At 34.9% G+C, this 17,194-nt stretch overlaps 1 protein-coding gene across 3 annotated transcripts in view; it reads left to right on the top strand.

The window, feature by feature from the left end:
• Nucleotides 1-17,194, top strand: part of Sh (Potassium voltage-gated channel protein Shaker) — a 338,900-nt gene that overhangs the window by 33,000 nt on the left and 288,706 nt on the right. The window contains exon 1 of one of the 3 annotated variants that reach the window (XM_089105497.1): nt 12,923-13,463. The exons of the other annotated variants lie outside the window; for them this stretch is intronic. Coding sequence (XP_088961623.1) covers nt 13,438-13,463 — 26 coding nt within the window. The 5' untranslated portion in view covers nt 12,923-13,437. Of the gene's footprint in view, nt 1-12,922; nt 13,464-17,194 lie in introns of those variants that run through there. 3 annotated transcript variants of the gene reach the window in all.

The raw sequence follows: 17,194 nt of genomic DNA, 5'->3' as shown, positions 1-17,194 counted from the left end.
TGTAAATTCCTCTTTTTCACTTTGCTTAGCACTTCTCAAGGAAACTAAAAAAAGCTCAAATAAAATTTTCAAATGTGGAAAACCCCATTTTTCCAAATTTGGAAAAACAAATTTTGGGGGGGAGGGTATTTTCCACGGGGGGTATTTTCTGTGGCGGTATTTTCCGGTGGGTATTTTCTGCGTAGGGGGGGGGTTCCGTGTAGGATGAAAATTGAGATGGATATCGATTTAACTTTTCAGTTCCCTTCATTTGATAAACGGAAAAAGACTAAATGAGCCTCTTTCTCTAAACAGTCCTATGTGAAATTCGAACTTTAATGTAAAGACCTGGTTTTGAGAAAACTCATAATTTAATAAATCTTGGATACGGTGCTTAAAAAGAATAAGAACTATTTAAAAATATGTTTTTTTAAGCAAAAGTAAGGAGCGATATTAAAATTTAAAACACACAGAAATGATTTTGCATATAAAAAGGGCTGCCTTCTCCCTTAATCCTTCAATCAAGGGCATATCCAGCAGGGAGGTTAAATGTTTGAATCCCCCCCCCCCGAAATGTTTGTCATACTCGTAAAAATGTAAAAAAAAGTTAATAGAAACAAATTTCTGATGTGTTGAAGTTTTTTTCTAAAATCCCCGAAATTTTTTTGTAACCCCCAACCCCTCGAAAAAAATCTTGGATACGACCCTACCTCCAGTGCTTACATTAAAGCTTGTCGTGTTTATCTAATACTTCAAGAACAGATGCTACAACACAAAGGGCTAATGATAACGATACGAAACGTATTATTCACAGTTCCTCAAGAAATGAAATGTTCATTAATGCATGTTCACTTTAGAAAAAAAAATTCTAGTTGATATGTTATTAAATGCAGTCAATATTTGGAATATTTAAACAAATGAATTAAATATATTTTCGTTCTCAATTGGTTTTCAGTAAAGAAAAAAAAAACTTTTGTGCAAACAGCGAGGGTTTGGGTAGGCAACTCTCCTCTTATATATAGGATAATTTTCATTATTTTTATCTTTAATGTGGATTTTTACTTTTACTTAGGAAAACCTTCTTTTTAAATTTAATAGCTTAAAGAGCTATCAAGTTCAAAAGGCTATTTTTTATAATAAAAATGGGTTAAGAAAGGACAATTTCGAGATTGACCTCACCCCTCCTGCAATAGTTTTTGCGCCCCCAAAAACAAATCTTAAAAACAGATATCTTCTGTTAATTATGTTCACTTGCTAAATTGAATTGAATTAAACCAGAGGTTCTTAATGTATAGGGTGCGACCCTCCTTAGTGGGGGCAATTATTTTTTAAACAATATTATATTGATAGGACAGAAAAAGATTTGTGAAATTTCTGTAATAAGAATCGCGTACTGCATATTGTGCATAATTCAGTATATTACACATTACATACAGGCATATTATATATACATTATATGTATATATGATATATAATACACAGTATATAATACCCAATATGATATATATACACTGTGTAATGTATAATACACAGGTATATTCACATTACATACAGGCATATTATATATACATTATATGTATATATGATATATAATGCACAGTATATAATACCCAATATGATATATATACACTGTGTAATGTATAATGCACAGGTATATTACACATTACATACAGGCATATTATATATACATTATATGTATATATGATATATAATACACAGTATATAATACCCAATATGATATATATACACTGTGTAATGTATAATACACAGGTATATTACACATTACATACAGGCATATTATATATACATTATATGTATATATGATATATAATACACAGTATATAATACCCAATATGATATATTTACACTGTGTAATGTATAATTCACAGGTATATTATATACATTACATACAGGCAGCAGCCATCATTATGTATAACAAGTTTGGTGTTTTATCGATAAACTACTATCTAATTTAATTTATTATAACTGACAATTAAAATTATTTTTATGAGGGGGAGGCACATCTGAGGCTGACCAGAGGAGGAGAGGCGTGGCCTGAAAAGTTTGAGACCCTCTGAATTAAACTATCTGGGGTTGGACATTATAAAGGTTTTCAGCCTATTTAACCCTGTATCTTGTATTACTGAATTGAAATTTATGTCTTTTTGGATTGCCATTTTGGGTTGCTTTTATTGTGTTTTGGGCTGTCTTTTGCTACTGCAATCAGCAGAACTATTAAGTCAAAACATACCAGAGAAACAAAACCAACAAAAACTTGTTTCTTTTGGCCTGTCTCATTGATTTTCTCTTAGAAGAGCTGTCCACATGTCTTGCCGAGGCTTTATGAGAGGAGGTGTCATCTATTTTTAGAAAAAAAAGACAAATAAATTTCACCGATAATCAAATATTTGCAATGAAATTAGAATTTCTAAGAGGATGTTTCAAAGGAGATCATGAATCAGAAATTCTATGGTCGTTTTGGCCACGAGACGGGTCGTAACTGTATAAAATTACCAGTTGAGGATATCCAATGGAAAGCAAAGCTACTTTGTAAGACGGAAGAGCGAAAATTATTATAGATATCAATTAAAAATGTAAAATTTAAAAATTGACTTTGCTTCAATTGTTCAAATCAACTTATCTAGAATTAATTAAAAAAACTTTTTCCACAAAATAAGTTTTTCAAAGAAAAGTAAAGAACTCCATTAAACAAAAAATGAGCGAAAATAAAATCAAATAATGTACCAAGCGTGAAACTACCACAAATCAGCATCGATAAATAAATGAAAACCCAAGGGAACAAAAATTACAATAAATAACCGAGTCAAACTCAAAACGAGCAGAAATTAACACAAGTTGGGCTAAAAACCCTCATGCCTTTCCAAGGCCAGAACATAATTTGCACTTTACTGAAAAAAATAAATGTTTTTACTTTTATAACTTTAATAAATCAAATAATATCAACATTTTGATTACTAAATATCAGTATATTTATATTAAACTGACCATGCACATTGCACATTCATTTACTGAAAAAAATTCAAATGAATTTACCGGGAAAATGCGCATTGTCAGTTTAATTTACATATGCTGATATTTATTTCTCAAAATCTTAATTAATTTTTGTTTTCTCTAGGTTATAAGTGAAAACATTAAAAAAATAATTTTTTTCAGTAAAGTACACATTATATTCTGGCTTTTAGAAAGCATAGGGTTTAGAACCCTACTCAGATTAATTTCTGCTCGTTTTGACTTTGAATTATTGTAATTTCTAATTGTTTTGGGTTTCATTTATTTATTGATACTGATTTGTGGTAGTTGTACGCTTGGTAGATTATATGATTCTATTTTTGTTCATTTTTGGTTTAATGGAGTTCTTTACTCTTTTTTGAAAAACTTATTTTGTGCAAATAGTTTTTTTGATTAATTTTTGTTCGTTTTATATTGACATAGTCTTTTTCAGGGATTGAGACTGAGCCTCTTCTGAAGTTAAACAACCATCTCTTCCATAAAAACCTTTAATGCCCCTGGGTACAACTTACAAACCTTGCCCCTAATATTTGGGGTTTGTTACAACCCCAAAAGCCTTGTTATATGATATTTAGATTATTTTGAATAGCATTACTATCTCAAAATTTCTATTAGGCTTACGACAACACTTTCTATGCCCCAAGGGCATAACTTACAACCTTAGCCCTGAGGGCAGTTGGGGGCAGTCACACTCAAAACATAATTTCCGGACTCTTCAACTACGTTCAATAAAATTGCTATATAAAAATGTTGATCACAAGTGTTTGGGGAAATGATGGGTATGAGGGGGGGGACATTTGCCTTCCGATCACTTTTGAATGTTATTAACGGCACTAGCCCTCTCAATTCCCAATTAAATTAGTCCTTATTGAAGTTTATACGACAACGCTGGCAAAGACCAAATTTCCAGAATTTTCAACTACGTTGAACAAAATGTCTATCTCAAAACTTTTGGTTGGAGGTGTTTGGCCAAATGGTAGTCTTGAGAGGGGCGTTAGTTGCCCTCCAATCACTTTTGACTATTAAATAAGGCACTAGTGCTTTCAATTTCCAATCGAATGAGCCCTTTTCGAAGTTTTTATTACAATGCTTTGTATAAAACCATATATGTCCCCAGGGCATAACTTAAAACCCTTGCATCGAGGGCTTTGGGGGAGTTTCATCCTCAAAGACATAATTTCTGGACTTTTCAACTACGTTGAACAAAATGGCTATCTCGAAATATTTATTAGATATTTTTGGGAAAATGGTGGGCGTGGGAGGGGTGTAAGTTTTCCTCCAATAACTTTTGACTATTAAAAAGGGCATTAGCCCTTCGAAGTTTTCGAATTTTCTATTACAACGCTCTATAAAAACATTATATGCCCCCAGGGTATAGATTACAACCCTTGCCCTGAGGGATGTGGGGGTGGTTGATCATCCTCAAAGACATAATATCCAGAACATTAAACTACGTTGAAAAAATGGCTATCTCAAAATTTTGTTTGGATGTGTTTGGGGAAATGGTGGGCATGAGAGAGAGGTTAGTTGCCCTCTAATCAGTTTCAACTAGCCTATTAAAAAGGGCAATAGCCCTTTCAATATTCAATTAAATGAGCCTTTTTTCAAGTTTCTACGACAACATTTTCTATAAAAAAAACTTATATTCCCCCAGGGCACAACTTACAACCTTAGCCCTAAAGGTTCTGGTGGGAGTGTAATCCTCAAAGACCTAATTTACAGAATTTTCATCTACGTTGAACAAACTGGCTATCTAAAAATTTTGATTGGATGTGTTTGGGGAAATGGTGGGTGTCAGAGGGGGGTTTATTTTCCCTTCAATCACTTTCGACTATAAAAAGGGCACTAGCTCTTTCAATTTCCAATTGAATGAGTCCTTTTTGAAGTTTTTACAACAACACTGTCTATAAAAACCTTGCATGCTCCCAGGGCATAACTTAGAACCCTTGCTCTCAGGGCTGTGGGGGGGAGAGGGGTTGTCATCCTTAAAGACCCAATTTCCAAAACTTCCAACTAAGTTGAATAAAATGGCTATCTAAAAATTTTGATTGGATGTGTTTGGGGAAATGGTGAGCTTGAGAGGAAGGCTAGTTGCCCTCCAATGCTTTTCGACTGTTAAAAAGTGCACTAGCCCTTTCAATTTCCAATCGAATGAGCCCATTTTGATGTCTATAAATACCCTTTCTATAAAAACCTTATATGCCCCCAGGACATAGTTTACAACCCTTGCCCTGAGGGGTTTGGGAGGTTTGTCATCCTCAAAATCCTAATTTCCAGAACTTTCAACTACGTTGAACAAAATGGCGATCTCAAAATTTTAATTCATTGTGTTTGGGGAAATGGTGGGCGTGAGAGGGGGTTAGTTGCTCTCCATTCTCTTTCGACTATTAAAAAGGGAACTAGCCCTTTCAATTTCCAATCAAATGAGCCCTTTTTGAAGTTTCTACGACAACACTTTCTATAAAAACCTTATATACCCCCAGAGTATAACATACAACCCTTGCCCTGAGGGCTCTGAGAGGATTGTCATCTTAAAAGACCTAATTTCCAGAACTTTTAACTACGCTGAACGAAATGAATATCTCAAAATTTTGATTGGATGTGTTTGGGGAAATAGTGGGCGTGAGAGTGGGGTTAGTTGCCCTCCAATTACTTTCAACTATTAAAAAAGGCACTAGCCCTTTCAATTTTCAATTGAATGAGCCCTTTTCGAAGTTTTACGACAACGCTTTTTATAAAACCTCTTATGCCCCCAGGGCATAATTTACAACCCTTACCCTGAGGGCTTGGGGGATTGTCATCTTCAAAGACATAATTTCCAGAACTTTCAACTACGTTGAAGAAAATGGCTATCTCTAAACTTTGATTGAATGTGTTTGGCGAAATCGTGGGCGTGAGAGGGGGTCAATTACTCTCCACTCACTTTCAATTATTAAAAAGGGCCATTTCAATTTCGAATCAAATAAGCCCTTTTTGAAATTTCTACAACAACGTTCTATATAAACCTTATATGCCCCCAGGGCATAACTTACAACCCTTGCACTGAGGGCTCTGAGGGGGTTATCATCCTAAAAGACCTAATTTCCAGAAATTTTGACTACGTTGAACAAAATGGATATTTTAAATTTTTGATTGGATGTGTTTGGGGAAATGGTGGGCTTCAGAGGGGGGTTAGTTTCCCTTCAATCACTTTCGACTATTAAAAGGGCACTAGACCTTTCAACTTCCAATTGAATGAGTCCTTTTTGAAGTTTTTACAACATCGCTTTCTATAAAAACCTTGCATGCCCCCAGGGCATAACTTACAACCCTTGCTCTTAGGGCTGTGGGGGGGAGAGGGGTTGTCATCCTTAAAGACCCAATTTCCAAAACTTCCAACTAAGTATAATAAAATGGCTATCTAAAAATTTTGATTTGATGTGTTTGGGGAAATGGTGGGCGTGAAAGGGGTGTTAATTGCCTTTCATTCACTTTCGACTATTACAAAGGGCACTAGCCCTTTGAATTTCCAATCGAAAGAGCTCTTTTTCAAGTTTCTACGACAAAGATTTCAATAAACACTTATATGCCCCCAGGGCATAACTTATAACCCTTGCCCTTAAGACTGTGGGGGGAGTGTCCTGCTCAAAGGTATAACTTCTTGAACTTTAAGCTGCGTGAAACAAAATGGCTATCTCAACAATTTGATTGGATGTGTTTGAGGAAATAGTGGGCGTGGAAGGGGTGTTAGTTGCCTTTCAATCACTTTCGACTATTAAAAAGGGTACTAGCCACTCCAATTTCCAATCGAATGAGCCCTTTCCGAAGTTTCTGCTACAGCTCCTTCGATGCGAAGTGCCCTGGTGTAAGACCAAGAAAAAAAAATATAATACATTGTGCCAACATAGTTCTTTACTTGGGCAGCACTATTGCGCTGCCTATGATACTACCAAGGTAAGTGAAGCTGTCCACTTGATGAATCTTTTCGTTACCCAGTGTCACCTTTTCATCTTCACTTATTCCTAGCCTTAGTGACTTAGTATTCTTAACATTAATTTTCAAACCTATCCTAGCACACTGAACTCGCAAAACCTCCAAGAGTTCATTCATGTTGCTCACACTTTCATCTAAGATGCTTTAATTCTCAGCATAACCTAGGTCTAGGAGAATTTTACTTCCCAATTTAATTCCGTGTTCTCCCATTGCCTTTGCTGGGCTCCTTAAGACAGTGTCCATCAAAATGATCCATATAAATGGGGATAGAACGCAACCCTGGTTAACTCCTGATTTAATTTGAAACCAGCTACTAACCTTATTTCCTATCTTCACAGCAGCAGTGTTATTCTCGTACACATCACCAATCACTTAAGTTATTAAATTTTTATGTATATGTCTGGTGCACCTTACACGGATAAGACCTTCATTAGAGCTCTTCTATCAGCTGAATCAAACGATTGTTCATAATCTATACAAGTGAGGACTAACGGTGTTTGCTGACTCAGCCACTTCTCAATTATTAATCGGTGAGAGAAAATTGGGTCGACATATCCTCTACCATTCTTAAAACGCGCTGTTTTTCTCTTAAAACCTTGTCTACGGCATCTCTCTAAGTCTAAGAAGTATCATCATACCAAGTAATTTGCTACCTACAGAAAGCAGGCTAATGCCTCTACAGTTACCACACTCACTCTTATCACCTTTCACACTCTTATTTCTTCTACTACCTTTTGTATAAAGGGGTTTATCAGAGTTTTTCTAAAATCAAGAGGTACTTCTCTTGTTTCAAAAATTATATTCAAAATCTTCAATAATTTATCTGCAAAAAAAACATTTAATAAGCTGTTCTCAATGGGAGAATCAGCAGGATGCTGTAGACAAGGATGATCGATGATAAATTTCCCTGCCGATTATCTCTTTGAATTCAATACAGTAAACTGTTTTTGACCATTGTTTCAGACTAATGAAAACGTCGAATATGATTTTTAGCCGTAACAACGATGATATTTCTTCCAGAATCTACGGCTTAAGTATGAAATACTTCGATTTCGGGGATAATCCTATAGGGATTCAGGCCAAGATGAGAGTCTTGTTGGTTAGAAAACGAATTTAATTTGCTGGACTCAATTTCTGCTTCTATCTTGTACCTGGGCCTATTATGTATTATAGTTATACTTGTCGGTAAAATCGAAATTCAGCCTGACTAAGCCTGACTAAATTAAGCCTATTATGTATTTTGTTTGATTTTTTTTTCTTGAATAATATACAATTTTCAGGCGTAACGTTTATGACCAACTAATCAGACTAAGGATTTGAGGCATAATTTTTTGAAATTAGGAAAGGCGTAAGATTTGAACGGTATTTTTCCTATCTGTACGTTGAATGTGGCGGAATATACAAATGCATAATATTAATAGGCAATAGATAGGAGCAACAAGTGCTGGTGGAAATTTCCAAGCCAGATTTTTCCGATCATGGCGTTTTAATCAAGAAAATACGCATTCGATTCCAAAATCTTTGTTTTTATCCTGGAGTATGATAATTTTTTGGCTGCGGCATTGATCTGAGGGGTATCATCTGCCCTGATACCCCTATGGGGTATCATCTAAGGTAAATCTGCCCTGAGTAGCTATAAGTCTCAAAACAATAAATATTTATATAGCAATTCATGCTAGATGACTATGGAAATAAACATTGAATTTGAAATTACATTCAAACGTCTCTGATTAAAGAGGTCCACAATACAAGAGCATATCCATTTTTTTTTTGGGGGGGGGGAAGGAGAGGGGCACAGAAAAACTCTATAAAACACATCATAATTCTGTTTATATTCATTTTTGTTACCTTTTTACGAGTTGGACACAAATGAATGACGGTGTCATATATTTGTATTAATTTAAAAAAATTGCCACAAAATTAGTTTTCAAGGAATAGTAAAGAGCTCTATTAAGCCAAAAATGGGCAGAAATAAAGTCAAATAATCGTCCAAGCATAAAACTACCACAAGTCACTCTCAACAATTAAATGAAACTCAAAACGAACAGAAATTATAATAAATAGCCGATTCAAACTCAAAACGACCAAAAATTAACATTACTAGGGCTGACAACCCTCATGACTTGTCAAGACCAAAACATAACTTAGGCTTTACTAAAAAAAAGAATGACCGTGGATTATCAGTTTAATTTACCTATATTGATATTTTTTCCTTAAAATAAAAAATGGGTAAAAAAAGTGAGTAAAAAAGTTATTACTGATTTAAGTAAAAACAAGTGAACATTTAGACATATTTTGTTTTCAGTAAAGTGCAAATTATGTTCTGGTCTTGAGAAGGCATGGGAGTTATCAACCCTATCAATGTAAATTTTTGCTTGTTTCGAGTTTGAATCCGCTATTTATTCTAATTTCTATTCATTTTCAGTTTCATTTATTTATTGATAGTGATTTGTGGTAGCTCTTGGATGATTACTTGACTTCATTTCTGCCCATTTTTGGCTTAATGCATCTCTTTACTTTTCTTTGAAAAGCTTTTTTTGTGGAAAAAGATTTTTTAGATGAATTTCTGTTCGTTTTTATTGACAAAGTCGTTTTCACGAAAAAAATATTTTATATCTTTTTGGTGTTTTTTTTTCTTTAAGAATACATAGTTTGGCATAATTGTGGGGGTTTGACATGGCCAATATCCCTAAAGACTTAGTTGCTGAACCGTTCTACTTTGCTGAACAAAATAGTTGTCTCAAAATTTTGACTAAATGTGTTTGGGAAAAAAATCGGCTTGATAGACGAGCTGATAGCCCTCCAATCTCTTTTTACTCTTAGAAAGGACGCTAGAACTTTAAATTTTGAATCGAATTAGCTTCTTTAAATGTTTCAATCATATTTCTAGCTATTATAGAGTGGTGCTGCCTACGATAATGCTTATCTGCCTTTTTGAAAACGTGCATGTATACAGTTTTTTTTTTTAATTGGAACGCCCCCTAAACACTTCGTATAGGTTTCACCTCAATAAACTCTAAGTGTCATTAGTTCCAGTAACTGTAGTACAGAACGCAAGCAAATAGTACTTTCTGGCTAGTTCAAACCTCCCCACAAGTTGCTCTTTAAGGTCTAACTTAATAATATATTGTCTTTTAGATTCTGCTTTGTCACCTTTTTGAAACTTTACATGCTCATAGTTTGTTTTGATCTAATTCAACGTCCGCCTAAATATTTCTTATATTCGATTACTGAAGACATTGTTATATTCTCTTTGGACTATTGGCTACAAAATGACTTTCTTACAATTTCGATCGAATGTGTTTGGCGAAAAGAGGATATCAGGGAGAGGGGGGGGGGCTATTTTCTCTCCATCACGATTGAATCTTAAAATGGAACTAGAAGTATGCATTTCCAATCAAATGAGTCTCCTCTAAAGTTCACAAGACCACCTCTTCATAAAAACCTTATATCTTCCCGGGGCATAACTTAAAACCCTTATCCTTATACTTTGGGGGGTTGTGTCAATCCCAAAGGCCGTGTTATGAGATCTTTGGACTATTTTTGAACAACTGGCTATCTTAAAATTTCTATCGGATGCATTGGGGGAAAATATGATGTGGGGGGAATATGACTGCCCTCCAGTAAATTTTACTCTTAATAATGGCTCTTCAACTTCCGATTTCCAATCCATTGAACCCCCTTCAAAGTTTATACGACCACCGTTTCCATAAGAACCTTAAATTCCCTCGGGGCATACCTTACAACCCTTGCCCTGAGGACTGTGAGGGGGATCTCATCCTCAAAGACATAATTTCTGGACTTTTAAACTATGTCAAACAAAATAACTATCTTGAATTTTTGGAAGTGTTTGGGGAAATGATGGTCTTGGGGGGGGGGTGGTTGCCCTCCAATCACTTTTGACTATTAAAGAAGGCACTAGCCCTTTCAATTACCAACCGACTGAGCCCTTTCAGATGTTTCTACGTCAACAAATGGCCATCTTAAAATTTCTATCAGATACGTTTCTGGAAAATACGACGTTAGTGTGTGAGGAGGGGGGGGGAGGCCATTTGCCTTCTGATCACTTTGAATCTTAAAAACAACACTATAACTTCTGATTACCAATCCAATGTGGCCTCTTTGAAGTTCATACGACCACCATTTCTATAAAAAAAAACTTATATACCCCAGGGCGGAACTTACAACTCTTGACCTGAGGGCTATATGGGGGGGGGGGAGAGTTATCCTCGAAGACATAATTTCTGGACATTTCAACTGCACTGAACAAAATGACTATCTCAAAAATTATGATTGAATGTGTTTAGGGAAGTGATTGGTGTATGGAGAGGGGCTGGATGACCTCCAATCACTTTTGACTATTAAAAAGGCCAGCAGAACTTCTGATTACCAATCAAATGAGCCCCCTCTGAGGTTTACAAGTCATAATTTCCGGACATTAAAACTACACTGAACAAATGGCTATCTCAAAATTTTGATTGGATGTGTTTGGGGAAGTGATTGAAGTGGGAGAGGGGGACTGGTTGCCCTCCACGAACTCTTTTGAAGTTCCTATGACATTTGTTTCTATAAGAAGTGCCCTGGTTAAAAAAAAACAATATATTGTGACCACATCGCTCTTTACTTAGGCAATGCTATTGCGCTGCCTATGATATTTTGTCTTGAAATTTCAATAATACAGCCCTCGAAGTGCTGATTAGACCAGGTAAGCCCCCCTAAAATTCAGCCTATTGTCGCCCATGCCTGGATGTCCCACGGGATACGGCCTTGCCTCAATAATATGAAAGCAAAGGCGTCACCACGGACGAGTAAAGGAGGTGGTGACCGCATACGGAAACTAGAAGAGATTTATAAGGTATATCACACGATGAAAATCAATCTCATTTTAGTAATGGTAAATGTAACATTCTTGATAGTACTTCCTCCCCCCCCCTGGAAAAATTCGAAACGCAACGATAATCCAAACAGTGGACATGGGAAGAAAATAGACAATATCTATTTGAAAGATAATAGAAAGCTAATGAAACACAAATTAGTTTTTCTTTTTTTTTTACTTCAGTATTGTTTTTGATTTTCACATAGAAAAAGTTAAAAAAGATAAATAAATCTCAGAAGCATCTGTTTATTTTAAAGGAACATGGAATAAATTTGACTCAAAGTTATCTAAGTTACTTAAGTTGAACTTTAATCGAGTTAAGGCTTCAAAAAATATTGCCTATTGGGAGGTATTTATTTATCCATCTTTCAAAGAGATGTCAATTTTAAGTTAGTTTTAAGTTAACTTAAGGTAGCTTAAGTTAACTAAAGCTAACTTAAGTTGTACTTCAATCGAGTTAATACTTCAAAAGATATTGCCTGTTGTGTAATATTTATTTATCAATCTTTCAAAGAGATGTTAGCTTAAAATTAGTTTTAAGTTAACTTAAGGTAGCTTAAGTAAAACTAAAGCTAACTTAAGTTGTACTTCAATCAAGCTAAGACTTAAAAAATATTGCCTGTTGTGAAGTATTTATTTATCACTCTTTCAAAGAGATGTTAACTTAAAGTTAGTTTTAAGTTAACTTAGGGTAGCTTAAGTTAACTAAAGCGTACTTCAATCAAGTTAAGACTTCAAAAAATACTGCCTGTTGTGAAGTATTTATTTACCGATCTTTCAAAGAGATGTTACAAGCTCTTTCTGAAAAGGGTTAGAAACGCTTCCTCATCACATAAGCTAACTAGCTTATAGCATGTCAAAAGTGTTTCTCCATTATTTATAGATATGCTGTGAAGAGAGATATGGAACCACCGTGAGCGTAGTGGTTTTTCATCCAAAGAAACTTTCAATCGACAATCTGTTTTAGTTGCCTACTTGTTGTTTTGAAAAGAGGTTGTAATTTTGTGGCTTCCTCCAAAGCTTTAAGTTTTTGCCCCGAATAGTTACAGCAATGTCCACTTCATTTTTTACAGCTTTCAATATATGTGAAAGAGCTTGGATTTAATCCTTTCAAATAGAATCAAACCCATAATATGTGTTGTTCAATAATTAGGTGGTTAAAAAGTGCCAAAATAGGTTGTGTTAAAATATATTGTTGTCGTTTCTGATCTGTATGTAAATAACCTAAAAAATAGCTTGATCGTGAGATAAAATCAGGATTTTGGGAACGATATTGTAAAGTGATTCTGTAATTATCTTCAAAAAGGTATAGGTTGATAAAATTGGTTTACCTTACAAGCTTTATAGCGTTCCCTTTGATCATAATCAGATAGAGACACATTGATTTATCGTGTCAAGCAAGTTCTTAAATCAGGTGTCTGTAACGAATTCAAAAGTGGAAGAAGATATTATCCATATTTCATGTTTCACTACCTTCTAATGGTCACTGTGATAATCCCTTTTCCTAGATTGGAAGGGAAATGTTTGTGAACTTGTGTTTCAGAGTAGATGGCATTCGGATCTTTTAACTAGTAACTGCAATGCAGATGATTTTAGCTGCTGGCGGGTAAGAGATACTGCAATTATTTCATTAGCAGGGATTATTTAGTTACAGTCAGACCTTAAGGTTGTATCTGGAATTTTCACACATCAGGAGAGTTATAAAAACGTTTGCTGAGTTGTTGTCATCATGGCCAGTGACGTAATTTCATCAAAATCCTGCAGTAAAAACTATAAAATAAGCCATTTGGTACGATAAAGGTACTGTTTAGTACTATAAAAGCACTATAAACATACTTTATAGTACTATAAAGATAAATATATAAAAATAAAAAAAATATCTGTTTCTGATGATGCTTGAATTATGCAGATTTATCTCAGTTTTGACAAAATTTTGGAAGAAACTAAATTTAAGCTGTGGGGTGGGTCAAACAAGGGTCTGGGGGGCATACCAAGGCCTGGGAGGGGCAGTTGCTCCCCTGGACCATGGTAAATTACGCCCCTGATCAGGGTGCATTGATGACAACCAGGATTGCCAACCACTGACAAAAATCACTAGATGTAATTTGATTTTTAGGATGATTTAGTGATGTTTTTCAATAATCTAGTAATTTATGTGCTGATTTAGTGATTTTTTTTTGTTTAGGCAATAAAAAAGCCCACTAGAAATGCTGATAAATCACTAAGGATGGAAACCCTGATGACAACTCATCACAAAAATGTTTTCAAACCTATATCGCTTTGCTGATCCTCCCTTTGAGCATAGCTTAGCACAGGGTTTTTCTAATGTCTCAGACAGTGGCGGATCCAGGGGAGGGGGGGATGGGGTGTGCCCACCTAGCGTAGTCTAAAGTAGTGTAATTTACTTAATTAACCCAAGGTTGGGTTAATTAAACTTGCTCCTAACGCAATTTTATTGGATCAACCTTTTTTGCGCCTTCCGCTAAAAAATTTTTTTTCGGATCAACCTATTTTGCCCCCCCCCTAAAAAATCCTGGATCCGCCCCTGGTCTCAGAAGGTTGATAATGCCAGATATACCCTTTAAACGTGTCATCGATCGTTTATGTAATCTATAAGTGAAATTTAGTTTAGCTTAGGAAGAAGATAGGAAAGTCATAAAAAGGGTTTTATTAAAAAATCCGCAATTAAAATATCACAAGATGAAGAAGCAAAATACTGGCAAGAAAAAAAGCGTACTACCAATTAACTTGGAAAAGGCTTAGTCAGTGAAAACCATAAAAGTTTCTGATTTTCACTAATAAAAGCTTTTCTTCATTTATTTGTTCCATGTTTTTTTTACGTTATATTTAGATAGTGTAGCTTTAAAACTTACCTTTTCCTCTTAGACATTAGAACTTAATACTATCCACGAATATTGTCCTTTAGAACAAGAGGGAAGAATACTTCAGATAATTTTGTAGCCAAAAAATATAGAATAACCTGTTTGTTAAGAATGTTGGAAGATTTGACAACATTGAATATTTGGTAATTTCAATGATCTTATGCTGAAATGAAATTTTGCAACCTACTGCTCAATTTGTGTACACCAAGGAAAACCCCTAAAAAGATATACACTTTTTGAAAATTTTTGTCAAAAAGGGGCTCAAGCTTCAATATAAAAGAACCCCAGGTTTTCTTAAATTATGAACACGTTCTGATAAGTTGTGCTCTTTTTTGTTGTGTTCTCAAAAAAAAAAAAAAAAAAAAAAAAAAAAAAAAAAAAAAAAAAAATGGGACGTCACAAAAAAATAAAAATATAAATAAATACAACTAAATGTTGCTAAATCTTTTATCTTCGTTGAGGTTCTCTGCGCTCTATCTGCATTCCCATTAAGATTCAAGCACACCTACTAAAAAAACTAGCTTTATTTGCTTTAAATATCGATATGACCAAATTTGAATGAAAATTTGTTGTCCTTAGAGCTCCCCTTGGTCCAATCAACATTCGCAAAGTTTTAATCTGATCAGCAAAAAGTAAGTTTCGGCCAATTTTGGGGCTTTATAAATTGTTAACATCCGATTTGAAAATTTTTGTCATGCTAGGTCCGTTTACCTAGTCAAACAGTTCGTGGTAACGAACTGTAAGTAAGGAGCGACCCGGCTCAATGGTAACCGAAACTCTAGAAAACGGGTTTTTGATACCAATAGATATATCAAAATAATCAGATTTTAATGCTGATTTCAAATATATAACTTTCATCAAGTTTTGACCTACCCATCAAACGTTACACGCCTGAGAATATTTGGGTGATTTTCGAAAAAGGGGGAAAAGACACCCCTAAAAGTTATAGAACCTTAATGAAAATCACACCATCCTATTCAGCTTATCAGAGAACCCTACTGTAGATGTTTCAAGCTCTTATCTACAAAAATGTGGAATTTTACATTTTTTTCCAGAAGAAAGATCACGGATGCGTGTTTATTTGTTTGCTTGTTTTTTTTCCCCAGGGGTGATCGTATCGACCCAGTGGTCCTAGAATATCGTGGGAGGGCTCTTAGAAACGGAAATTAAAAGTTCTAGTTCCCTTTTTAAGTGACCAAAAAAAATGGAGGGCAACTAGGCCCCCTCCCACGCTTATTTTTTTCCCAAAGTCACCCGATCAAAATTTTGAGATAGCCATTTTGTTCAGCATGGTCGAAAATATGATAAATATGTCTTTTAGGATGACTTATACCCCGAAGTTCCCTGTGGGTGGGAAAAATTTTTTTACCTTTACCAAATTTTAACATTTTTTTTTGGTTTTTGGGTATTTTACAATATTTTTACTGTTGTGTTTTTTGGGCTTTGTGGGTGGGATGGGGGGCTCGGTTGTTATTTTGGAGGATCAGTTCACGATGTCAGTGTTCATGGGGGAAGGGAAATTGCCATGAAGGGGGCGCCGGACTTGCCAGCATTATTTATTGGCTATTGGTAAGTATACAACCATTTTCAGGAAGGATTTTTTATGGAGGGGGGGGCTAGAGGAGGGGGTTACTCTGGAGAATATTTCCGTGGAGGATGTTTCTTTGGGGTAAGGGACATTTCTATGAAGGGGGCGCCGGATTTCCAAGCATTATTTAAAAAACGATCAGAAATTAAATAAAAAAAACTTCAGTTTCAACTTCAGTTTTTTCAAAATTTCAAAATTTCAAAATTTCAGTTTTTTCAACTGAAATGTAAGAAGGAATATTAGAACTTAAAACGAACAGAAATTATAACGTATGTGAGGGGGTTCTCCCCCAAGTCAATAACAAGCTCGTTAAGCTACAGTTTTTTTTTTAGTTGTTTCAAAAAAGCTATCAATTATAATTAAACGGCCTTTGTGATTCAGGGGTTTGTGAATCAAAATTTTTTTTTAACTTTTAACGTTAAGAGCGTGGTCTTGACTAAGGGGAGAACCCCCTCATATACGTAATCACATATACGTAATAAAAAAAACAATAAAAAAAAAACAAGCGATACGGCTCAATAGTAATCGAAACTTTTAAAAACGGAATTTTGATGTCAATAAATGTATCAAAAGAATGTGTTTATAATGCTGATCCTAAATATATAAATTTTATTAAGTTTAGTATTACTCATCAAAGGCTACGAGCCTGAGAAAATTTACTCGATTTTTTAAAGAGGGGGGAAACATCCCCTACAAGTGAACTAATTTTAATGAAAATCACACCGTCAGATTCAGCGTATCAGAAAACCCTATTACATAGGTTTCAAGCTCATATCTGCAAAAATCTGCAACTTTGTATTTTTTTGCCAGAAGAAAAATATACGAATATAGAAGTTAGTTACGTAAGTTAATTTGTAAAGACATCCA

The sequence above is a fragment of the Artemia sp. Qi Xiang Cuo genome, chromosome 19, assembly GCF_049724085.1.
Source record: "Artemia sp. Qi Xiang Cuo chromosome 19, ASM4972408v1, whole genome shotgun sequence".
In the NCBI taxonomy this organism is placed as follows: Eukaryota; Metazoa; Arthropoda; class Branchiopoda; order Anostraca; family Artemiidae; genus Artemia; species Artemia sp. Qi Xiang Cuo.
The sequence above is the reverse complement of the archived record's forward strand: the minus strand, read 5'-3'. Positions and strand labels throughout refer to the sequence as shown.